General features: G+C 38.5%; 1 protein-coding gene across 2 annotated transcripts in view; it reads left to right on the top strand.

Annotated features, from left to right (window-relative positions):
• lrba (LPS-responsive vesicle trafficking, beach and anchor containing) overlaps positions 1 to 25,456 on the top strand; it is an 807,866-nt gene that overhangs the window by 199,192 nt on the left and 583,218 nt on the right. For both annotated transcript variants that reach the window (XM_073042906.1, XM_073042907.1), the window contains exons 31-33: positions 6,785 to 6,863; positions 7,211 to 7,344; positions 11,722 to 11,783. In XM_073042906.1, coding sequence (XP_072899007.1) covers positions 6,785 to 6,863; positions 7,211 to 7,344; positions 11,722 to 11,783 — 275 coding nt within the window. The remainder of the gene's footprint in view (positions 1 to 6,784; positions 6,864 to 7,210; positions 7,345 to 11,721; positions 11,784 to 25,456) is intronic.

A 25,456-nucleotide genomic window follows, 5' to 3' on the forward strand; every position in this document is an offset into this window, starting at 1 on the left:
TAATTTACACTAGTATTGGCTGTGGTGAAGTTGTATAAACAATAGACTTTCACCAGAAGTATGCTAGATGCATGATCTATTTGCATTTTCTTTCAAGTCTCCACCAGAGTCTGTTAAACTGTCATTTAATGGGAGCCAGTTTATCAGTAAGAGATTAAAGTGGATAAGTGAAGTAGGTTTTGTATGTTTGTTGGCTTTTGTATCTGCCCCTGCCCCAAACCAGATTTACCTGACTTTTTTGTCAGCCTGAATGTTACTGAACTCATTTTGATTTCAAAATGGAAACATGGGATATCTTAATGTTTATGCATATAAAAATTTAGGTTGCTTAATGATTATGAAACTTTTATTTTCCAAAGTATTGACATGTCATATTGTTTTTGTTTGCCACACCAATGCCAGTGACTCTCAGATTAAATGAAATACAACATAACAGAGTTAAAACAAAATAATTATAATGTTATTAATTTTGAAGTTTGGATGTCATCAGAGAGGTGTAGTATTAATTTTTTTTAATTCATTTTTCAAAATATCAAATGTTTCCAATATAGTTTAGTCAGGTGGTTTGTGAATTATAATCATGGTTTGCTTCCTAAATGATACTTGGGCTGTCATTCTGCATGTTTCGGTAATATTTTTTGTTGATGGTTCACAATTTTATTGAGGAAATCTAAATTGTACATACAACAAAAGATAGAGTTGTTCAAGTCTGAACAAGCAGGGCATCATGGGCTTGGAAGTTTGTTGTTCCTTGCTTTGAGCTTAGAACAGCTGTAAACTATCTGCCTTTCCCCATGGGGATGAATAAAGTATCTATCTATCTATCTATCTATCTATCTATCTATCTTTAATGTGTTAGAGGAAAAAATGCACAGTTGATTTTAAGTTGGCAAAACATGTACAGTAGTGTGTACAATTCTGCATGTACTTCTGTCAGTCAACTGTGACTTGCCCCTCAGGATGTCCAGTTTTGCAGTGCTGGATATATTACTTGCAAGTAAGTATGTTTGTACTGTTACGTACCCCGTAACTGGATCACTTACCAGCAAAGATAGAGAGGTCCGTTGAAGTCTGATGGTACTATTTTTAACAGTATTTATTGATAAAAATACACAAAAATAATATCAATGCAACCATACAGATAATATACGTCGTCAATACTAAATCTAAACGCGCGGGTATAATAATAATCAATAAGAAATAACTCTATCGTTGTCTAGGGGATAATGTATTGTCCGATGGAAATATAAAAGTCACTCAAGTTCATTCAAGCTGCCGGCTGCAGTCTTTGGTTGGAGTCAAGAGAGAGAGATTAAAACTTGCCCATTCCTTTTATGATGTCAATCCTTCGAGAGTCGTTGGGGCTGATTTCTCCTTTGTGGTTAGCTAAAGCCGTCCTTCCGTGGCAAGGCCCACCAATCCCGAGGCAAATGGAAAAGGACGCACGTGGACTTTCCACCGGCTTTCGCTATTACGCTGTTACAGGATTTCTAGCGTGTCTTCTGGTGCGTCTGAAGGGGCTGTTCCCCCAGACCCTCTTTTATCCTGACTCACAGGGTCTCAGATGTCAATCAGGGTGGAGGGATGCCTCCCCTTAACCAGCCCACCTTTGGTCATTCCCTGAGGGCTTCAAATAAATAGCACTGTACTCAATACACAATTCCGTCTCCAAGAGACAATGGCCGTTTCCCGTAGCTTTGTATCGCCGAGGGACCAAGACATTCCAAACGTCTCTCTCTCATTTCCTGGATCTCCTGACCTGAATTAATAGTGATCTTGCGATTCTCAAAAAGGAGGGGGCACAGGTGTAACAGTACAAAGCTCAAACATAATGACTGGTGTCTTTTATGTGAGCGAGGGCTTGGTCTTCTGAAGAACTGTGCAACAGTATCCTTTACAATAACGTCATAATCATTGATAGTGTAGCAGTTAGCACATTGCTGTTACAGCTCGGGGCATTGGAAATAATTTCCAGTATCCTCTGTAAGAAAGTTTGTATGTTCTTTCTATGTGCACATGAGTTTCCTTCAGGTCCTCCGCTTTTCCACAGTCCAAATTAACTAGGTAAAATCATGTAGATGTACCAACTAGTATGCTAGCTTGTCATTGTAAATTGCCCAGTGATTGGGCTAGGGTTAAATAGGTGGATTGCTGGGGGACATGGCTCGGTGGGTGAAGGGCTTGTTTGTGCTGTATCACAGAAACAGGCCGTTGATCCTATCCAGTCTGTACTGGACCATTTAAACTGCCTTGTCCCATCGACCATCGACTTGGACCATAGCCCTCTAAACCCATCCCATCTGTGTTACCTATTCAAAGTTCTTGTTGAAATCGAAGTCGCATCCACTACTTGTGCTAGCAGCTTGTTCCATACTCTCACCACTCTGAGTGTAGCAGTTTCCCCTCATGTGCCCCTTAAATATTCACCTTTCACCTTTCATCCATAACCCATGACCTCTAGCTGCAGTCCCACCCAACCTGAGTGGAAAAAACACACACAAAATGCTGGTGGAATGCAGCAGACCAGGCAGCATCTATAGGGAGAAGCGTTGTCAACGTTTCGGGCCGCGTTGACAGCACTTCTCCCTATAGATGCTGCCTGGCCTGCTGTGTTCCACCAGCATTTTGTGTGTGTTGTTGTTTGAATTTCCAGCATCTGCAGATTTCCTTGTGTTTGCTCAGTGGAAAAAGCCTGTTTGCATTTTCTCTTATCTATATCCCTCATAATTTTGTATACCTCTATCAAATCTCCCCTCAATCTTCTACGTTCTAGTGAATAAAGTTCTAAACTATTCAGTCTTTCCTCAGGTCCTCCAGTCCCTGCAACATCCTTGTAATTTTTCTCTATACCCTTTTAATCTTATTTATGTCTTTCCTGTAGTTAGGTGACCAAAACTGCACACAATACTTCAACTTGGGCCTCAAGCACAAAGCCATGATAGCTATCCCTATTCAATCCCTATCTATCCAAATACTCATTAATTTGGTCCAATAACTTCCCCTCAACTGTTGTCAGGCTCACTGGCCTATAATTTCCTGGTTTATTCTTTCTGAAACAGCAGAACAACATTAGCTATCCTTCGATCCTCTGGTACTCACCTGTCGCTAAGGATGATTTAAATACCCCTGAAGTTTCTGCACTTGCCTTCTATAGGTTCCAAGGGAGCACCTGGGTATTTGTCCACCCTGATTTGACTCAAGGCAGCAAACATCTCACTACATTGAGGTAGTTACTACATTTACTACCTCTGTAGTCTCTATATGGTCTGTGACCTGCCTGCTGGTTTGCCTCATGGACTCTATGTCTGTCTTCTGAGTAAATACTGATGCAAAAAAATCTATTTAAGATCTCTCCATCCCTTTTGGGTCCATGCATAGATTACTATTGTAACACTTACCCACCAGGCTGGTATATGTCTAGGGGAAAAGGAGATCCAGCCACACACCAACCCCACCTCCCGTACACGCAGGTGCTGTGAGAATCAAGTTTATGCTATGCGCACACACCATATCAAACTCACACCAGATACCGTTATGGAATACACTTTAAAGATTTTACTAAAACTAAAAGAGTACTATGCAATACAATATATATGAAGGAAAATAAAATAAAGGCGCCAACTTATCAAAGTTCAGTCAGTTTAGTGCACATCGTTGGAGCTCAACCATCGAACCATGCGACCCCTAGTCACTTTCCTCAGACCTCCACGTCCTTGCACCTGGGACCACCCGGGTGGTTGACTGAGCAGTGTGGCGCACGTCCACCTTCCTCGGCGTCTTCTTCCCGACTCCCCTGAAAAGACCGCGAAAACCCCCAAGCTCCCAACCTCACAAGACAAAATAACATTCCCCATTGGTCAACAAATGAATACAATCCAGATATCAGCAAGTCCAATGCTAAACAACTGCGAGAGAAAGCACTTATCATACAAAGAAGCATTCCTACTCTTAACAGAACAAAGAAGCCATTTTGATTAACATACACAGTACATTGTACACTATTTTGATCTTCCAGAGGACCAGTTTGTCCCTTGCAATCCTTTTGCGCTTAACATCTCTGTAGGAAGCCCTTGGGATTCTCCTTGATCTTGTCTGCTTGAATTTACTTGTGCCTCCTTTTGGCCTTTCTGATTTTTTTCTTAAGTGTTCTCATGTATTTCTTGTATTCAAGTACCTAATTTGTACCCACCTGCCTAAACCTGCTTTAAGCAAGCCTTAGTATCTCTCGAACGCCTCTGTAGTCTTTAGCTTGTTCTTTTTGTCACAGTACAGGTCGACCTTCACTAATCCGACTGCCTGTAATCCGGTTCCTTCGATAATCCGGCACTGATTTCACATTTTCTGCACAACTGTAATTTCAAATTTCTTGGGCCACCATACCAATCTGCTGCGCATTGTTTTGGTTGCGCTAGATCTGTTCACGTGTTGGTGCGCTCTTGTAAGCACAGACAGGCGATTCCTGCTTGTCTTCCTGCATTTATTAATAATATTTGCGTGAGGTGTGGCCACCCAGCACCTGTCTGTCTCACCCGCCAGTGGCGGGGGAGCTGGTGCGCACTGGGTTGGTCCACCTGCCGGCATTCGCGCACTGCCCTTCAGCGTCGCCCGGCCGATGCTCCGTTCTCTTCTGCTACGACCTCAGATCAGACATGGCGACCCGCTGAATTTAAGCATATTACTAAGCGGAGGAAAATAAACTAACAAGGATTCCCTCAGTAACTGCGAGTGAAGAGGGAAGAGCCCAGTGCCGAATCCCTGGCCGCCTGGTGGTCACGTGAAATATGGCGTATGGAAGACCTCCTTTCTCCGACTTCTGCTTCTGCACACCCAAATGTGCTGCCACCATCATCAACAGTTTTTGAAGAAACTGTTGTGCCAGTTTCAGCACCAGTTCCTCATGCTTCACTCATTTTTCAAGATGAAGATGTTAATGATCCTGACAACCCCACACTTGCAGACATGTAACTTTGCCTGAAGGTATATTAAACGTCTCACTTTAGAAGTGGAAGTGCTCAACTGTCTTGTATAAGTTAATTCCTGTACATTTACCTGGACCCTTTATTTTATCTGTGCCTGTACAGTATATTACTTTAAAATTTCACTTGCTACTCATTTAATATCTGTTTCATTATTATCTAACTTGTACTGATTTACATGATATTATAAAGGTATGATGAGGCAGAATAGCTATTGCTTAATGTGATCCTTCTGTAATTAGGCATTTTCACTAATCTGGCACTCCTCAGGTCCCAATGGTGCCAGATTATAGAAGATCAACCTGTACTTGTATAGTTAGAACAATTATGCTTCTGGTCTGTGGTGCCCCTGAGGTTAGAGGATTAGCCTATGATAAACTTGTTCAAACTTCTTTCTTTTCTTGAAAATACGAAGTGTCATGCACATGCCATTTATCATCCCATGTCTATGCAAAAAATAAATTGCTGGTAGACTCAGTGGGCCAAGCAGCTACTCTGGGGGGAGAGAGAAATGGTCTTTTCCAGTTGAGACCCTGCTCTGGATCAGAGTGTGGGAAGTAGATGGCCTATATGTAGAAGTGAGGGGGAGAGGTGAGACTGGCAGGCAGAAGATGGGAACTACAAGAGGAAAAAACACTAGGCAGATAGAACTGGGTGGGGGAGGGAAGTGGTTGAGACAGAGACTAATAAGTAGAACCAATTAAGTGAGGGATAATAGCAAATGGTATCAGGTGGGTAAGGGAAGAGGAAAGGTTAACCAAGGAGAAGAAATCCAGGTAATTTGGTACATAAATTGTTGAAGATGACACATCTAATCTTTAGCTGGTGACTAAACAGGATGCCAGGAAATGTATTATTGGATTACGACACTACTTCATGTAGGAAAGCAATGAAGGAATCCATTATTTGCATTAGGTGTCTGCTTTGATTTTATTCATTCACAGTCAATCAAAAGAATATGGCATGTATACTGGATGAATTCCTCCATCGATAACTATTGAAAACTAATACACCAATTTTATAGTCCTGTAGAAATATTTGTAGTGTTTTAATTTGTTCAATATTTCATTTAAATACATAATTTGTTATTCAGTTAAACAGTAATTTGTTTTTTTTTTAACCCTTTTAACGATTTCCAGGAATTTTCAGCGAATTGGGGCAGCTGATTAATTGGTTCAAATGTACAGGTCCTAATATGTCCCAATTAACTGGAATCCACTGTGGTGATTTTTGCCTGACTATTTTGCAAGCAAACATAAAGTAATGAAGTACCCATAAATGTCTTGCAAATGTTAACATTTGAGATTCCACTTTATAAAAAAAAGTCTGTTTCAAAAGCAAAATATGTTGTAACTCTGAAATAAAAAGCTGCTATAAATAGTTTATCAGTATTTGATTAGAAGAGCTAGATAAATATTTCAATTGATCGACTTTAAATATGAATAAATGATTTATTTCTCTACTAGTTTGCCATTCAAAAACCCAGCTGCATAGTCTTTGGCTTTTGTGATAGCAAGCACAATTCCATGATGAAGCACAATGTAAAGTTGTTATTCATTTTATTAGCCATTTTCATTTTCAAATGCAAACTGGAAGCCCTTTTCTGAAAATGAATTCCATATTTCTACTAAAGTTCTGCAGTCTTGTTTTCAAGAAAAGCTTTATCCAAGCTATCTTAAAGGCTCATATATTTTAATACACATGAAATAGTTCTGACTGAACAATTTGGGAAGTTCACCATTTTTCTTGAATATAGAAGAGTGTTGGGGTTTATTTTGCTAATAAATTTATTATTTGAACTCTCTTAGGTGATGGACCTTCCAACTCAAAACTGCCATCTGTTCAAACTGTGTCCCCAATGCCTGAGGACTCTGCAGCAAATATGAGGTAATATCTTTTATTAAGTTTTGATAGAGATCTTATATGCTGTTTGTTTTGGTTTACCCTTTCTCCCGGTATCTCTAAAGGAAATAAAATGTTACCCGATCTTATGAAAAGAGTTACAAACTGTTTACTGAGACTCAATTTCTGCATTACTAAACTAGCCATTTATAAATGTAATAATGATAGAATGCATGTCTGCTACATTTAGAAACGTTCTGGTAAATCCATGATTTTACATGAATTGCAGCCAAATTTCCATCTTAAAATCACATCGGATTAATTTGATGTCTTAGAATACATTGGTCCTTTATTGCAGTGTTTTAAAATTTAACTTTGTTTTAATTATTTAGTATTACAGCCAGGCTTGAACGTGCACTAGAGAAGGCTGCACCTCTTCTAAGGGAGATTTTTGTGGATTTTGCTCCCTTTCTTTCCCGTACTCTTCTGGGCAGCCATGGGCAAGAGTTGCTCATCGAGGGTACAAGTAAGTTTTCAATTATGGTTTAAGGCACATGTTACACCCTATGAACTGTACTTGATTAACAGATGAGTAATGATTACAGCCTATGTATCTATCTATCCTTTTATCTCTGTTTCAGTTCTTCTTTAGACCAGTTTCATACAATGAATGATAATTGAAATGAAAACAAAGAAAATGTTAAAAATACTCTGGACACCATTTGTAGAGAGGAAAACAGGGTTGATGTTTTAGTGTGTAGGTTATTGACGTAATTTGTTTCTCTGAGCATCAAAGAAACTTGATATTAGAAAGTCTGAACTCGAGAGAATGTTGCAAAATTGAGTTAACTTTTCAGGTTAGAGTTTCTACAGGTGCTGACTGTTTTCATCATTTTTTATTTATAACTGTTTCACTCATAGCCTGTAATGAACTTCCTTAAACATTTCTTTGTTTTTATTTGACTGCCCAATTTATTTTACATAATTGCAAATTTATTGGAGGCTGGAATCAGACAACTGAAAAGTAGTAATTGTTATTCCTTTGTTCAAAAATAAAAGGAATAAAATTAAATTCAGCAGTGACAAACCTGTTAGTGTAACCCTGATGGGAAAGCTTTCAGAAATGTTGACCCAAGATAGGATTAATAGTCACCTGGAGGAAAATGTATTAATTAAGTCATGGCAACAGGAATTTATTCAGAACAAGTCATAATTAACCATTTTAACTAATCTCCAAAAGTCATAAAGTTAAAGGTGAAACATTCTTTTCAACATTTTAAGCAAGATTGTATTATTTTTCTTTTGTACAATTTTAGAAAAAAATGAAAGGAGCACCATGCAAAAGTTTGGGCACCCCAAGAGATTTGAGCTCTCCGATGACACTTACCAAGGTCTCAGACCTTAATTCCTTGTTAGGGCTATGGTTTGTTCACAGTCATCGTTTGGAAAGGCCAGGTGATACAAATTTCAAAGCTTTATAAATACCCTGACTCCTCAAACCTTGTCCCAACAATCGGCAGCCATGGGCTCCTCTAAGCAGCTGCCTGGCACTCTGAAAATTAAAATAAATGATGCCCACAAAGCAGGAGAAGGCTATAAGAAGATAGCAAAGCGTTTTCAGGTAGCTGTTTCCTCAGTTTGTAATGTAATTAAGAAATGGCAGTTAACAGGAATAGTGGAGGTCAAGTTGAGGTCTGGAAGACCATGAAAGCTTTCTGAGAGATCTGCTCGTGGGATTGCTAGAGAGACAAATCAAAACCCCCGTTGGACTGTAAAAGACCTTCAGGAAGATTTAGCAGACTCTGAAGTGGTGGTGCACTGTTCTACTGTGCAGCAACACCTGCACAAATATAACCTTCATGGAAGAGTCATCAGAAGAAAACCTTTCCTGCATCCTCACCACAAAATTCAGTGTCAGAAGTTTGCAAAGGAACATCTAAGCAAGCCTGATGCATTTTGGAAACAAGTCCTGAAGATTGATGAAGTTAAAATAGAACTTTTTGGCCGCAATGAGCAAAGGTATGTTTGGAGAAAAAAGGGTGCAGAATTTCATGAAAAGAACAGCTCTCCAACTGTTAAGCACGGGGGTGGATCAATCATGCTTTGGGCTTGTGTTGCAGCCAGTGGCACGGGGAACATTTCACTGGTAGAGGGAAGAATGAATTCAATTAAATATCAGCAAATTCTGGAAGAAGCTGAAGATGAAAAGAGGTTGGCTTCTACAACAGGATACTGATCCTAAACACACCTCAAAATCCACAATGGACTACCTCAAGAGGTGCAAGCTGAAGGTTTTGCCATGGCCCTCACAGTGCCCCGACCTAAACATCATTGAAAATCTGTGGATCGACCTCAAAAGAGCAGTGCATGCAAGAGGGCCCAAGAATCTCACAGAACTAGAAGCCTTTTGCAAGGAAGAATAGGTGAAAATCCCCCAAACAAGAATTGAAAGACTCTTAGCTGGCTACAGAAAGCATTTACAAGCTGTGATACTTGCCAAAGTGGGTGTTACTAAGTACTGACCTTGCAGAGTGCCCAAACTTTTGCTTCGGGCCCTTTTCCATTTTTGTTATTTTGAAACTGTAAAAGATGGAAATAAAAAAGTAATTTTGCTTAAAATATTAAAGAAATGTGTTATCTTTAACTTTATGCCATTTGGAAATCAGGTCATCTTTTACTTGCTTAGCTATTCACAGTAACAGAAATTTTGACCAGGGGTGCCCAAACTTTTGCATACCACTGTTTAATGCATCCTGGCTAAATTTTATTTGATGCTTATATTTGTTTGCCTGAGTTTAAACTGGATGTTTAACAAATTGGTAATAGATTTGAAGTCTTGCCCATTTAGTTTTCATCTGCATACATATTCACAGTTTCTTGCAGTGTTACATTTCACAAAAACAATGGAGGGTTCATTTTACTTTGACAACTACATTATTATATAATTAGCTAATTTATTGATAGAGGGCAGACTTCCTTATGATGCTTTCAAACATGTTAACCTTGTTTGATCACTTTGCAAAAGGAAGTGAATAGGAAACAAAATGAAGTTAAGATGTCATTTTAATATTCATAAAAGCCGTTTGTAATCCCATGAAACCCATAAAGTATCTAGTGCCTTTTTTAAAACTGCTTTTGCTTCTGCTAGGTTTACAGAGAGGGGGTCAAGGGTCAAAGTACTAATAAGAGTGTTTGGGATGTCTGCTGCCAGAAAACAAAATGGAAACTTGATTGATAGCTGGAGGGCTGAAGGGAGAGAGTAACAGAGAAAGCAAAGGTCATAGAGCCAGTTCCCCTTTCTGCATATATAATAACCTGCATGGTAAGGATAGCAAAATGTAGATATTGTGGATCAATATGACATATGCTGTACACATTTGGACTTGTATTAAGACACAATATATGGGTTATTGTAGCATTGAAATGGAGACCCTGCAATTGTGGATAAAGGAAATATAGCTAACCACAAAAAATGGGTGATCAATGATACAGTACTCAATTTACCCAAAACAGAAACGGTGAGCATTGTGTCAAAATCCCCTGTAGTTCAGTTGGGCTACTGAATTATGAGAAAATTCATTCAGTTATTTAACTTGAACACACTGATTGTGATTCCTTATTTTGCTTTTTGCTAAGTCTTAAAAAGGCATTTTTTAGTTATGTGAATAAAATATATTTACCTTTTCATTTTTATGTATGTCACCAACCTCTCTATGGAAAATGATATAAATATTCTATTCTAGTGTATGAAGACAGAACATTAGTCTTACTAGCTGCCTTTGTGACTCATTAATCTTTGGATAATTCCCTCTTCAAATTTGCATTAAACTGAGTTGAAATCTTTAAACAGTAAACAAATGCCTTTTTAGCTGTGCAAGCTTTGCACAATACAGCTTTCCTGAATACTGGGTCGGGAGGGCGGGGGGGGGGGGGTGGGTGGTGTTGGTAAAGATTACATTTTAGTCGAGAAGCCTAATGGCTCTTGCATTCAGCATAGTAATCATGTAAACTTATCACTGCATTTTCTAATGACCTAACATCAGAAAAGGGAAACTGCATCAGGGCAGTTTATTAAAGACTGTTAACAATTCTGCATCATTCATAATCATTTATTGTAATGGTATAGGGAATAGTGATCAGTCACCTGAAGAATCCTTGTCACTGGGATGGTTATAGTAAGCAGAAAAAAATAGACTCCTGTATCAGACAACTGTGTGTTACAGTGTCAGGAACTGATATATAGCTGCTTGCAGTGTGCATTTATATGCACACATTTTCATTTCATTTGTCCTAAAGCTTCTGTTCAGTTGAGCAAACAAAATTAGCCCCCAAAAATAGTTTGACTTCTTGCATTTGGAGACCATCTCAATTTAAGTTTTACATTTTCAATGGATAGTAAAATACAGAATACTTAATATCGTAGATTATGGCTATTAGCATCACTGAAATAAATAATCTGGTTCAACATTTAAAAAAATTATAGATTTAAAATCCTATCTTATTTTTCAAAAAGTCACTCTGATCATTTGTGAATTGTATCAATGCTCTTTTGATCTCATAATGACAATATTAACTGTTAGCAACATGCATGAACTGGTAAGGTAATGTATCATATAAATTGAATACATTCTTGAATGGTATATAGCTTTGCTTGATAGTATTGTTTCTTTAAGGTCACTTGAAATGTTTTAATTACAGTGGTGTCCTGTTTAAGACTTGCAGGGATTCAGTGAATTGTTGCAGCACAGAAGCGATCAGGTCATTTGGCCCAATTAGCACAGGCTCTTTCTAAACCAATGCAGTCCCATTCTACCTCCAAATAATTCTTACAATTGTACTATACAAATTTTCCTTTCTTAATTCTAAAAATGCATTGTAATGAGGTATATTTTTTGCCTTTCAGGCTTGGTTTGTATGAAATCCAGCAGTTCTGTTGTGGAGTTGGTCATGTTACTATGTTCCCAGGTATGTCTGCAAATCACAAATTGATTTCACAAAAAAATTGAATATTATGGCAGATTATTTCACTAACTAAACTATGAATTAATATGTAGAAATTGTAAAATAAACAATATACATTTTCTCTGGACAGCATTAGCTTTTACTGTGCTAATTGAATCATTTCCCCCACACCTTTTTGTGCAATGTGCTGAATTAGAACATTTCACAACAATGGGGCATAACATTTTTATCGATGGGCCAGATTGAAAGTTGAGTTCAGTTCTGAGAGCCGCTCATTATTGTAGAAATTCCTATTCGCCTGAGGCTTTTATCACTGTCATTCTGAATGTACTTGATGGTTGAAACCCTTGTAGTTCAGTGGTGGAGTGTCATCTTGCTGTACTTACTGGGCTGTTGCTCAGAGATATCCAGTGCAGGTTTAGTGACTTCACTCAGCTTAGTGGATTGGCGAAGCATCAAAGGAAGTATATAAACTATGTATTTTAAGTTTAACATTAATTGAATTAACTTAAATATATTAATTCTATTGTTGTAGTGTTTTTAAATGTATCAGCAGGATTGCATTTGGTTTTTCCTTTTGTTCAAGTTTCATAGTTTATTTGTATCAGTGCCATTCAGAGTCCTTTGACCATTTCGATGCACAGTTATTTTGGGTGGGGTGGTTTAATTGCTTGTCAATGCATTCCTCAGGACAGGGCATGCATTTTTGAATACAGAGTTCCTGTTTTAATCTGCTGAAATATTTAGAACTAGAATCAATTGTTTCTATGATAGTAAAGTGATGAATACTTCACAAACCTGACATTGAACTTGGTTTAAAAGTCTTAATGAAACTTGATATCAAAGGATATGATTATGTGGAGAATTCAGGAAAATGGGGTTGAGAGGGAAAATAAATCAGCCATGATCAAATGGCAGAAAAAAACTTGATAGGCTGAATGGACTAATTCTACTCCATTGTCTATGGTCTTATGCCAATTATTTAAGTATTAAGGAATAATTGAATTGAATGTGTCGGGCTAGTTTGAGTTCATTGTGTCAAAAGAGAATATATTTGTTTAGTGAGTACCCATGTTATTTGATTGTAACATGAAAGTACATCTCCCTACTTTGGGGAAAATCCAGTGAAGTATTGAAAGAACCTTCATCCCCAGCAACAATTTTGGACATGAAGACTTTCTTGCATGGACAGGGTTCTTGTACAATGGTTTGCTGTTCATCTGAGACTGTTCATCATGTAGGTTGAATGTAGCTTGGGGGCCATTTATATTTTGCATCACTGATTTATAATAACATAATAAACTATTTTTTCTAGCCTGCTTGGTGAACTTTAGAAGCACTTGAGAAAGTGAACAGCAAAATTATTTTGGATTATTTTGTGAGTTAAAAAAAAATCCCAAACAATATTTGTTCACTGCGTGATAAGAAAGAAGCACTTACTTTCCTTTTGGGGTCATTAATTTTGCTTTAACATTATAAGCATGTGAGAAAATATAAATATATAGACTTTTTAGGTAAACCAATGGGGATCATTATTTGGGTCTTTTGAACCGATTTGGAAATTAATTTATGTGTTTGGAAGTTTTCAATGTACTACTTTGCAACTATGAATAAAGCAAAAGCTGTAACTGGTGAGAATGAGGCTTCAGAGGTCATGGGTTCTGACCCTTTTCAAAGCTTTTGACCTTCATTTACAACCTAAAGGTTTACTTGGTTGACAAATAAGGATAATGCATCATTAATGTTCCTTTGCATCGATTTATTCATTTTAGTGAGTATGTTGCCAAATTTATTTAGGCTGTGCTGACGGATAGGTCATGAATATAAATGAAAGAATCATAGAAGGTGTGAAAAGTCAATGCTACATGTTGTCAATATGGTGCAATAAGCACATTTACTATCACACCTAATAGATCTTGGAATAAACCACTAAGCAGAGCTATGTATTTGTGAATATATTTAAATCACTGTGTAGAGATTGTGAAAGATAAATTACTAGTAATCTAAGAGGAAGTTGAGATGGATATTGTGTATTTGGCAAAATGATTGCATTAAAATTTTATTTATGGTTAAATCTGAAGAGAAATTTAAACCGATTTTCAGTTGTTTTTCATGTAAGCTAATACAGCTGCAACTCTATACATTTATTGAATTAAATAATTGGCAGAGCTGGGAATGTTTGTATGCACAGGTGGCAGTACAGTTATAATGCTATAAATTTGGAGAATATTGGTTAAATATTATAGTTTCATTGCTGTATTTGCCTTCTCACTTATCTTTTGCCTTTGTCTTTATTCCCTTCCCTGCTACCCTTTCTCCCTCTCATTCTGTCACCACACCATCCTTTCTGATGCATTCTTTCCCAGGTCCACCTAGTCCTCCCTCTCCATACAGTCTTGGCAAATCAAATTTTGCATGTGCACCTGCAAAGTTGTTCTTAGAATTATTTTTGCACCTGTACCGTGTTTAACTGACCTGCAACTTGTGTGGGTTATATTAATAGGTTACGAAGCCTGATGCTCCTATTTATCATACATGTCATAGATGTGTTTTAATGCCACTCTAATCTCATGGAGGTCGGGGAGATTGATCTCCAGAGTTCATTACATTGGTTGGAGGATGGTGGGATATAGATGGATTGGCAACATTTTTATAGTAGAATGTTCAGATGAATTGACGACAAAATACAACTTTTTTGAACCTGAAAATATGATTTTCCTTAAAGTTTGCATCACATTATATGAAACTGGGGTTGCAACTGCAATTAATTTCAAAATTAAAAGGCCAGGTCTTGTTGAAATGAAAGCGTGAGATGTGAGCTAAGAATTGAGATAAACTTTGAAGACATAGGTGTCGGATAAACTGTGGTTGATTAATTTCAGTGGTGAGATGGGATGGGATGTGGTATTTTCATTTTAAAATCTTAATTAATTTTGTAGGGTAGATGGAGTAGGATGAGTGTCAAAGTTCAAAAAGCTAAGGTCATAAAATCATGATTTTAATCACATAAACATTAGTCTTCTGTACTTAATAGCTGAATATGTTGGTTCTATTATTATGACACAGAACAAAATAGAATAATTGATACTTTCATTGTGCAGTATGACTTCATTTTTTAAAAAACTGGTGAGGTTTCTTATACTTTTCCATCAAAATATAAATTTTCATGATTTGGTGGCTTGCTCACTAATATTCACATACCCTGATGTGAGACCTTCGTTATTTTATTTTACAATGCATTTCTTGAAATCCAGATAGTTCACAGAATCAATAACTATGATGTATTATTGTTGCATATAACAAATACTTTCAAAAATTTAGATCTCCAGCATTCCAAGCTGAATTGTCTGATTTTCTACATAGTTTTAGAAGAATCTAAGCCTTTTAAAGTGTTACAAATAAACAAATAAAATATATGTCTGTTATCTATTTGTTTTGTTTCATTTAATTCAAGTAATCTGAAATAAACACACAACAAAGTCAGATGACTTCATTTTTGAAAGAAGATGTGATCTTGCATGTTTATTTTAAAAGAGGCAACAATTTGTTTTGCAATTATCGCATCACTGGTTGTTATACAAAAGCATTGTGAATGCTTCTAGGTTTATAGCATAATAAGCAGAATTAGAGATGAAATGACCAAAAAGTGATATGTGAGTGTAAAATGTAAAGAAGGTGTACATTTATGTGTGCAACATTTGTATAGATCTTTTCTCGGCTATTATCCTTGCTACAATTTATTTTAAATATTAGTGTTTTTCTTTCAAGTATCCTGAGCTTATTGGGGTAAGTTGTTTCTTAATCCATTGTCATGCCATTCAAGGCCATTTTATCAATGTCCTTTTGGCCCCATACTAATTCAGTCTGACACATATTCCAATAACATTACCTCAATTCCAGTTTTAAAGCTGTATTTATTGCTGCAGTTTTTGAAGTGCATCATTTAAAAATGGTTTCAACCCAAAACATCTAATAAATAAATAATGTATATGGCTACTCAGTAGTTGATTTCCTAGACTAGAAATCATTCCATCGGATACTGAACAGTCCACTATCGGAGAGGCCTGTCAGATAAATCTTATAGTAGCTGAATTCATGTCCTGTAAATCACATGTTATTGTCTGAGCCTTCTGCCAGGTCATCTATTCTTTTCTCATTTATCAGAAGCGGATGCTGCACACTTAAAAATGTAGCTTTAAAGTGCTAGATTCCAGACAGACTAGGTGTATTAAATGACAGTTGATCTGCTATACAAAGGGAGGTTTGAGGGAGTTCAGAAGTGTGAACTGAAAAAAAAATGCTGCATATGTTCAGCACTGTGGAGGCTTTTATATTCACCAGATTGATTGAGAAATGGTATTTTGTTTTCATTACTTGCACTGGACGTGTGCCTGTTTCATTTTCTTAAACTAATAATGGTGTCTGTTAATATAATGGGCAGTTTAAACTATTTGGATATATAATGTTACTATGTTAAAGAGCTGTCGTTTCATGAGATTGTCTTAGGGTCATAGAGTAATCCAACATGGGTACAGGTCCTTTGGCTCAACTACAGACTTGACCAGATAGTGGAGTACTTAGTAGTCATGACCTTCTAAAGTTTGAAGTTCAGATATAAATATTCTTTTATTTTCATTGTTTTTGTTTGATGTTCAAACAAAACAAAAAAAAACTCCAGCAAAAATGGCATTAGAGATCATATCAAGAAAAGAAACTTGCATCATTTTTGCAATACAACTGCAATATGTTTACATTTGTCATGATTATTGTTTTCATTCAGATACAACTTGTGATTGTTGATGTTATAAGTGTAGTTGTGCAAAGTGAACTGATGTTTTCAAATGAAACATGATAGATTAAGTGAATAGGCTGAAATGTAGCCGATGAAGTTCAGTATTAGGAATTGAGTTCATCTTTTTTATGCAAAGATATATCACAGTTTTAGTGAACTCTATGAAACTAGTAACTCGACTTGAGAGAGCTAAATAATTTAGCATGTACAAAGAAGAGTTAAAAGTTAACTTTCTCAGCTGTTGTTTCAAGGATTGGAATACATGGAATATAGAATAGTGCAGCACTGGAGCGAGTACTTTGGCCCATGATGTCTGTGCTGAACATGGTACCAGAATTAAACTAACCCCTTTGCCTCATATGACCCATATGCATTCATTCACTGCATATTTGTTTGCCTAACTAAAAACATTGAACACCACTATTGTATTCTCTTCCACTGCTGTCCCTGGCAGCCTATTCCAGGCACCAACCATCATCTGTGTGTAAAAATAAGTAAATTTTCCCGACTCACCCTCTTTAAATATTGCCCCTCTTGCATTATAGCTATGGCCTCTAGTACTTGACATTTCTACCCTGGGATGGGGAAAGAATTCTGTTTCTCTACCCTATTTATGCCTCAATTTTTAAAACTTCTTTCAGGTCTCCCCTCAGTCTGTATTACTGCAGAGAATAGAATCCTAATTTGTCCAATCTCTCTCCTTATAGCTACTATTCTTTAATCCAGGCAGGATCCTGATAAATCTTTTCTGTACCCTCTCCAAAGTCTGCATCCTTCTTTCAATGGAATGACCAGAATTGCATGCTGTAGTCCAAGTGTGGTCCAAACAAAGTTTAATTTATGTTATCAGTACAGAAAGCTGCAATTAGTAGGTTAGAAAGGCAAACCAAAAAGAGTATCTTCTGGCTCCATTTTGTATAATATTGGAAGGAAAAATAGATGCTTTTAAATTGAGTGGATGCCATTGGAAGTCAGATGGTTATGTAGAGCAATTATCATGATAGTGAGGTTTAAATCTCTAAAGGGAGCACTGCTGTTCCTCCTATATTAATGAAGGAAATAACTTTGGATTCATTCCATCTTTGGAAATCTGCTTTTGAGTGCCAAAATGGAGCTAGGTAATGTTTGATGTGGAGATGAAACTATTTTTATTTTGTGTTGAAAATTAGAATGGAGAATTGCTGGGGAGTGTGGCAGAACAACAAAGAAGAATTGCTGGGGCATGGCAAAATAACTTCAAGATTCCCTGTACCAGAGGAACACTTCCACTGAAAATATAGTCACCTAATTTTATTGATACATAGTCCACCCTTGCAAATAGTGGTCAATGAGATATCAAAATAGATTTTCCTTCAAAAATTTTCTGTCATATGCCTGAATTGGGTATAATTTCTTTTTCTGCTTTATTTTAGACCGTAAGACAATAAGACATGAGAGCAGAATTAGGCTGCTTTGCCATTCCATCATAGCTGATCCTTGATTCCACTCAACTCCATACACCTGGCTTCTCGCCATTTCCTTTGATGCCCTGACTGATAGGGAAACTATCAAATTCCACCTTAAATATACCCATAGACGTTCAAAAAGATCACTCCTCAATTTTGAGGCTATGCCCTCTAGTTCTGGATACCCTGAGGAAACATCCTCTCCACATCAATCCAATCTAGTCTTTTCAACATTTGGTAGGTTTCAATGTGATTTCCCACCCCACCCCCCGCGTTCTTCCAAATTCCAGTGAGTACAGGCCCAGAGCTGTGAAACACTCCTGATATGTTAACACTTTCATTCCTGGAATCATTCTAGTGAACCTCTTCTGGACTCTCTCCAATGACAAACATTCTTTCCGAGATATGAACTCTAAAACTGGTGACAATACTCCCAATTGCGGCCTGACTAATGTCTTATAAAGGCTCAGCATTACCTCCTTGCTTTTACATTTGTTTGCTCTTGAAATAAATGTCAATATTGAATTTGCCTTCTTTACCACAGACTCAATCTGTAAATTAACCTTCTGGGAGTCTTGCACGAGGATTCCTAAGTCCCTCTGCACCCCTGATGTTTGAACCTTCTCCCCTATTTCGACAATAGTCTGCACTTTTGGACAAGAAATTAGTGGAAAAGAAAACCCTTGGAATTGGTCTATAGATCAGTAGGACGTACACAGCACTGATCAAGAAATTAATCCCCTCACTTTATCTCTGACAAAGTAATGTTCTCTGATTGGTATTCCATGTAAGCTAATTGAATCTAGTATGTATAAAAGTATTTTAAATTTGCAAACATTTAACTCTATCAGAATAGTGAAAGGATAAAAGTAAACACTGGCACTCCTAGGGAAGCACAATTAAGTCACAGCAGAAATGGTGGCAACAGGGTGAAAGATGTTATCATTATCGGAGCAAGAGGCTGAGAGTGAAGGTGTAAGGAATCTCGGAGAGAAGACTTTATTTTTACCTGCTTGGGGAAAAGAGGCTAGACTGCACAGACATGTGATATAGAGCGCCAAAGATTTAAAAAGGCGACCACCATGTACAGCGGGCAGCAGAGTGAGAGGGAGCAGAGTAGGGCGGCTTTGGCTCAACAGGCTTCAGCGAGAACAGACAAAGGCGAGGGTAGGTTACGGTAAGTTTTGTTTTGTTCGTTTAGAGTAGAGAGAATGCCAGACAGGATGTTGGAATGCTCCTGTTGCAGGATGTGGGAAGTCAGGGAGACGTCCGGTGTCCCTGACAACGACACCTGTAGGAAGTGCATCTAGCTGCAGCTCCTAACAAACAGCATTAGGGAACTGGAGTAGGAGCTTGATGACCTCCGGATCATTTGGGAGAATGAGGAGATTATAGATAGTAGCTCCAGGGAGGTAGTTAAGCCAAAGGAACAGCACACAGATAATTGTGTTACCGTCAGGCAAGGGAGGGAGAAGGAGCAGGCAGAGCAGGGTTCTCCTGTGGCCATTCCCCTCAACACCAGGTACACCAATTTGGATACTGTTGGGGGGGGGGGGTGGAATGACTTACCTGAGACAAGCTGCAGCAGCTGGATCTCTGGCACTGAGTCTGGTTCTGCAGTGCAGAAGGGAGGAGGGAAGAAGAGGAGAGCGGTAGTGAGAGGAGACTTGATAGAGGTACAGACAGGAGGTTCTGTGGTTGTGACAGAGACTCCTGGATGGTTTGTTGCCTCTTGGGTGCCAGGGTCAGGGATGTCTTTGATCGCGTGCACAGCATTCTGAAGTAGGAGGGTGATCAGCCAGATGTCATGGTACACATCGGTACCAATGACGAATGGAAGAAAAAGTGAGGAGGTCCTGAAGAATGAGTATAGAGAGCTTGATATGAAGTTAAAAAGCAGGACCTCGAGGGTGGTAATCTCAGGATTGCTACCTGTGCCACTTGCCAGTGAGGGTAAGAGTAGGATGCTCTGGTGGGTGAACACGTGGCTGAGGAACTGGTGTAGGGGCCAGGGTTTCAGATTTCAGAATCATTGGGACCTCTTCTGGGGCAGGTGGGACCTGAACTACAGGGGGACCAATATTCTTGCAGGGAGGTTTGTTAGTGCTGTTGGGGAGGGTTTAAACTAGATTTGCAGGGGGAAGGGAACCAGAGTGACAGAACAGATAGTGGAGCAGGGGTAAAAATAAATGATGTTAAAAGTTCATGCAAAGTCACAATTAGAAGGTTTGTGTGCGGTGGTAATAATCTTCTGAGCTGTGTCTATTACAATGTGAGGAGTATTGTGGGGAAGGCAGACGAGCTGAGGGCGTGGATTGACACATGGAATTATGACATTATAGCCATGAGTGAAACTTGGCTACAGGAGGGGCAGGACTGGCAGCATAATGTTCCAGACGTGATAGAGGCAGAGGGATGAAGGGTGGGGGGGGGGGGGTTGTTGGTGGCATTGCTAGTCAGAGAAAATGTTAATGCAGTGCTCAGGCAGGACAGATTAAAGGGCTTGTCTACTGAGACCATGTGGGTGGAGCTGAGAAACAGGAAAGGTATGACCACATTAATGGTGTTGTATTATGGACCACCCAATAGTCAGCGAGAATTGGAGGAGCAAATCTACAGAGAGATAGCAGACAACTGCAGGAAACATAAAGTTGTGATAGGGGATTTTAATTTTCCACATTGATTGGGACTCCCATACAGTTAAATGTCTAGACAGGTTAGAGTTTGTAAAATGTGTTCAGGAAAGTTTTCTAAATCAATATATAGAGGTACCAAATAGAGAGGATGCAATATTAGATGATCTATGAGGAAATTAGTTAGGACAGGTGATGGAAGTGTGTGTAGGGGAGCACTTTGGTTCCAGTGATCATAATACCATCAGGTTCAACTTAATCATGGATAAAGATAGATCTGGTCTTCGGGTTGAGGTTCTAAACTGGAAAAAGGCCAAATTTGAAGAAATGAGAAAGGATCTAAAGAACGTGGATTGGGACAGGTTGTTCTCTGGCAAGGATATGATTGTTTAAGTGGGAGGCCTTCAAGGGAGAAATTTTGAGAGTTCAGAGTTTGTATGTTCCTGTCAGGATTAAAGGCAAAGTGAATAAGGATAAGGAACCTTGGTTCTCAAGGGACATTGGAACTCTGATAAAGAAGAAGAGAGAGATGTATAACATGTATAGGCAACAGGAAGCAAATAAGGTGCTTGAGGAGTATGAAAAGTGCCAAAAATACTTAAAGAAATCAGGAGGGCTAAAAGAAGACATCAGGTTGCTTTGGCAGTCAAAGTGAAGGATAATCCCAAGAGCTTCTACAGGTGTATGAAGAGCAAAAGGATAGTAAGGGATAAAATTAGTCCTCTTGAAGATCAGAGTGGTTGGCTGTGTATGGAACCAAAAGAAATGGGGGAGATCTTAAATGAGTTTTTTGTGTCTGTATTTACTAAGGAAACTGGCATGGAGTCTATGGAAATAAGGAAAACAGATAGTGAGGTCATGGAACTTATACAGATTAAAGAGGAGGAGGTGCTTGCTGTCTTGAGGTAAATCAGAGTAGATAAATCCCCAGGGCCTGACAGGGTATTCCCTCAGACCTTGAAGGAGACTAGTGTTGAAATTGCAGGGGCCCTGGCAAATGTATTTAAAATGTCGGCATCTACAGGTGAGGTGCCAGAGGATTGGAGGATAGCTCATGTTGTTTTGTTGTTTTAAAAAGGCTCTAAAAAGTAATCTGGGAAATTATAGGCTGGTAAGTTTGATGTCAGTAGTAGGTATATTATTGGAAAGAGTACTAAGAGATAGGATCTACAAGTATTTGGATAGACGGGCTTATTAGGGAGAGTCAGCATGGCTTTGTGCGTAGTAGGTCATGTTTAACCAATGTATTAGAGTTTTTCGAGGAGGTTACAAGGAAAGTGGATGAAGGGAAGGCAGTGGATGTTGTCTACATGGACTTCAGTAAGTCCATGTAGATGGACCTTACATAACTACATGGACCTTAGTTAGGAAGGTTCAGTCACTAGGTATACATGGTGAGGTAGTAAATTGGGTTAGACATTGGCTCACTGGGAGAAGTCAGAGAGTGGTAGTGGAGAAATGCTTCTCTGAGTGGAGGCCTGTGACTAGTGGTGTGCCTCGGGGATCAGTGCTGGGTCCATTGTTATTTGCCATCTATATCAATGATCTGGATGATAATGTAGTAAATTGGATCAGCAAATTTGCTGATGATACGAGGATTGGAGATGTAGTGGACAGTGAGGAAGGTTTTCAAAGCTTGCAGAGGGATTTGGATCAGCTGGAAAAATGGGCTGAAAGATGGCAGATGGCGTTTAATGCAGACAAGTGTGAGGTATTGCACTTTGGAAGGACAAACCAGGGTAGAACATACAAGGTAAATGGTAGGACACTGAGGAGCGCAGTAGAACAGAGGGATCTGGGATCTGGGAATACTGATACATAATTCCCTAAATGTGGCATCACAGGTAGGTAGGGTCAGAAAGAGAGCTTTTGGTATATTGGCCTTTATAAATCAAAGTATTGAGTATAAGAGTTGGAATGTTATGGTGAGGTTGTATAAGACATTGGTGAGGCCAAATTTGGAGTATTGTGTGCAGTTTTGCTCACCTAATTACAGGAAGGATATTAATAAGGTCGAAAGATTATGGAGAAGGTTTACAAGGATGTTGCCGGGACTTGAGAAGCCTAGTTATAGAGAAAGGTTGAATAGGTTAGGACTGTATTCCCTGGAGCGTAGAAGAATGAGGGGAGATTTGATAGAGGTATATAAAATTATGATGGATATAGATAGAATAAGTGCAAGCGGGCTTTTTCCACTGAGGCTAGGGGAGAAAAAAAACCAGAGGACATGGGTTAAGGGTGAAGGGGGAAGAGTTTAAAGGGAACATTGGGGGGGGGGGTTTCTTCACACAGAGTGGTGGGAGTGTGGAATGAGCTGCCAGATGAAGTGGTAAATGCAGACTCACTTTTAACATTTAAGAAAAACTAGGACAGGTACATGGATGAGAGGTGTATGGAGGGATATGGTTCAGGTGCAGGTCATTGGGACGAGGCAGGAAAATGGTTTGGCCCAGCTAAGAAGGGCCAAAGGGCCTGTTTCTGTGCTGTAATGTTCTATGCTTCTATTAAATTTATTGAATGTTATCCGAGAGGGGGTGTTGAGCATAAAGTTTCTCTCTATGCTGATGAGTTATTACTCTTTCTCTCAAATCCGTCTACATCCTTACCTCTAATGTTTTCACTTCTTGACCAGTTTAGCCAGATCTCTGGCTATAAACTTAATTTACATAAGAGTGAACTTTTCCCAATAAATAAAGAAGCACAAGAACTAATATTTCGTGATCTCCCTTTTAAAGTAGTCCATAATCAATTTACTTATCTTGGAATTACAGTCACAAGGAAGTTTAAAGATCTCTTTCGTGAAAACTTTGTCAACCTTTCATATGCTATAAAACAGAGTCTGGTACAATGGTCACCTCTATCTATGTCTTTGGTAGGTCGTATTAATGTTGTTAAAATGTATGTTCTCCCCGAATTTTTATACTTATTTCAATCTATCCCAATTTTTATTCCTAAATCTTTTTTTGATTCCTTAGACTCTATTATTTTGTCATATCTGTGACAGAATAAGCGCTCTAGAATTAATAAAATCCACCTCCAAAAATCTAAAAAAGAGGGTGGCATGGCTTTACCTAACTTTCGCTTATATTATTGGGCAGCTAATATACGTTGTGCTACCTTCTGGCCTTTCTTCCACGGCCAACCCGAGTGCCCTAACTGGGTGGCAATGGAGTTGAGCTCCACTAAAGAATTATCCCTAGCAGTCTGCCCAGATCAATAGCTAATCCTCTTGTTAGACACACTTTGCGTATATGGGCTCAGTTTAGGAAATGCTATTGTTTCCAGGGGTTTTCCGTTTCTAGCCCTGTCGCACATAATCACCTTTTTTTACCTACTACGTACGATTCAGCATTCCATGTTAGGTATAGGAAGGGCATTAGACATTTTGAAGATCTTTTCATTGATAATCGCTTCGCTTCTTTTCAGCAGCTCTCTGTTAAGTTCAACCTGCCTAACGCTCACTTTTTCCAGATATCTCCAAATCCGACACTTTATTGCTCCTTTAATTCCTAACTTTCCTGAAATGCCTGCGAAAAATGCTATGGACCTATTTCTTTCCATTAATCCACTAGGTAAAGGTTTAATATCAATTATCCGAGATAAACTAGCAGCCTTACGACGGGCCCCTGTGGATAAAATTAAAATAGCCTGGGAGCAGGATTTAAATATCTCCTTATCCGAGGAGAGCTGGGACTCAGTTCTCAAATCGGTTAACTCAACCTCTCTTTGTGCTCGCCATTGCCTTTTACAGTTTAAGATTGTTCACAGAGCCCATATGTCTAAATCTAAACTATCTCGATTCTACCCTGGCATTAGCCCGCTCTGTGATAAATGCAAGAGGGGCGTGGCCTCTCTCATCCATATGTACTGGCTCTGTCCTAGCTTGGAGAAATTCTGGAAAGATGTCTTCACTACATTATCGGGTATTCTGAATCAGCACCTAGAACCAAACCCCTTAATTGCTCTGTTCGGTTTTTGGGGCGAGACAGATTTATGTCTGGGTCCGACCAAATGCCGAATACTATCCTTTGCCTCTCTCCTGGCTAGACGCTTGATCCTCCTTAGATGGAGAGATGTTGCCCCGCCCACTCATGCGCAATGGCTTAACGACATTATGGCCTGCTTGGACCTCGAAAAAATTCATTATTCAGTTCTCAATTCGGATCTAAAGTTCCATAAGGTCTGGGGACCTTTTATCAAGTACTTTCATAACCTTCCTCTTGACTAGGGTTTTTTTTCTTTCTTTTTTTCTTCTTCTTTTCGGTCCCTTGCTTTCAGCTCCCTTTTTTTTTCTGGTAGTAGGCATTATTATCCTCTGCTGCTAAGTGTATTCACAGTCTGGGAGTTTGACTGTCCTGACCTATACTCTTTATACTGTGTTGTGGTCGGTCTGGAGTTGTTGTTGTTTTTTATCTTGTGTTTTGGGGCTTGGGGAGGACACTAAGCTTACTTGTCTTTAATTTAGGTGCTTTTTTGTTAAATTCTCTTCCTTTGTAGCATATTGTTATTGTATGCTTAATTTTGCACTGTATTAATGCTCCTCATTGGGATTTGGGGTTTTTAATTTGTAAAATGTTTTGAAAAACTAATAAAAAATGTTTTAAAAAAAAAAAAGAATGTTTGTTATCCAATTTTGAAGACATTCAAGGTTGAAAACGCAGAAATAAATTATAGACGTCATTGACTGTAATGTGCAAAAACATAGTTTGATTTGGAACTATTGTGGTGGGCCATTGAACAATCATATTGTGGAAGGAAGTTACTTCATGAATGAACTCATCCTCTTTGGTGTGGCTCAGTGTGAAA

Source organism: Hemitrygon akajei, chromosome 4 (genome assembly GCF_048418815.1).
Source record: "Hemitrygon akajei chromosome 4, sHemAka1.3, whole genome shotgun sequence".
In the NCBI taxonomy this organism is placed as follows: domain Eukaryota; kingdom Metazoa; phylum Chordata; class Chondrichthyes; order Myliobatiformes; family Dasyatidae; genus Hemitrygon; species Hemitrygon akajei.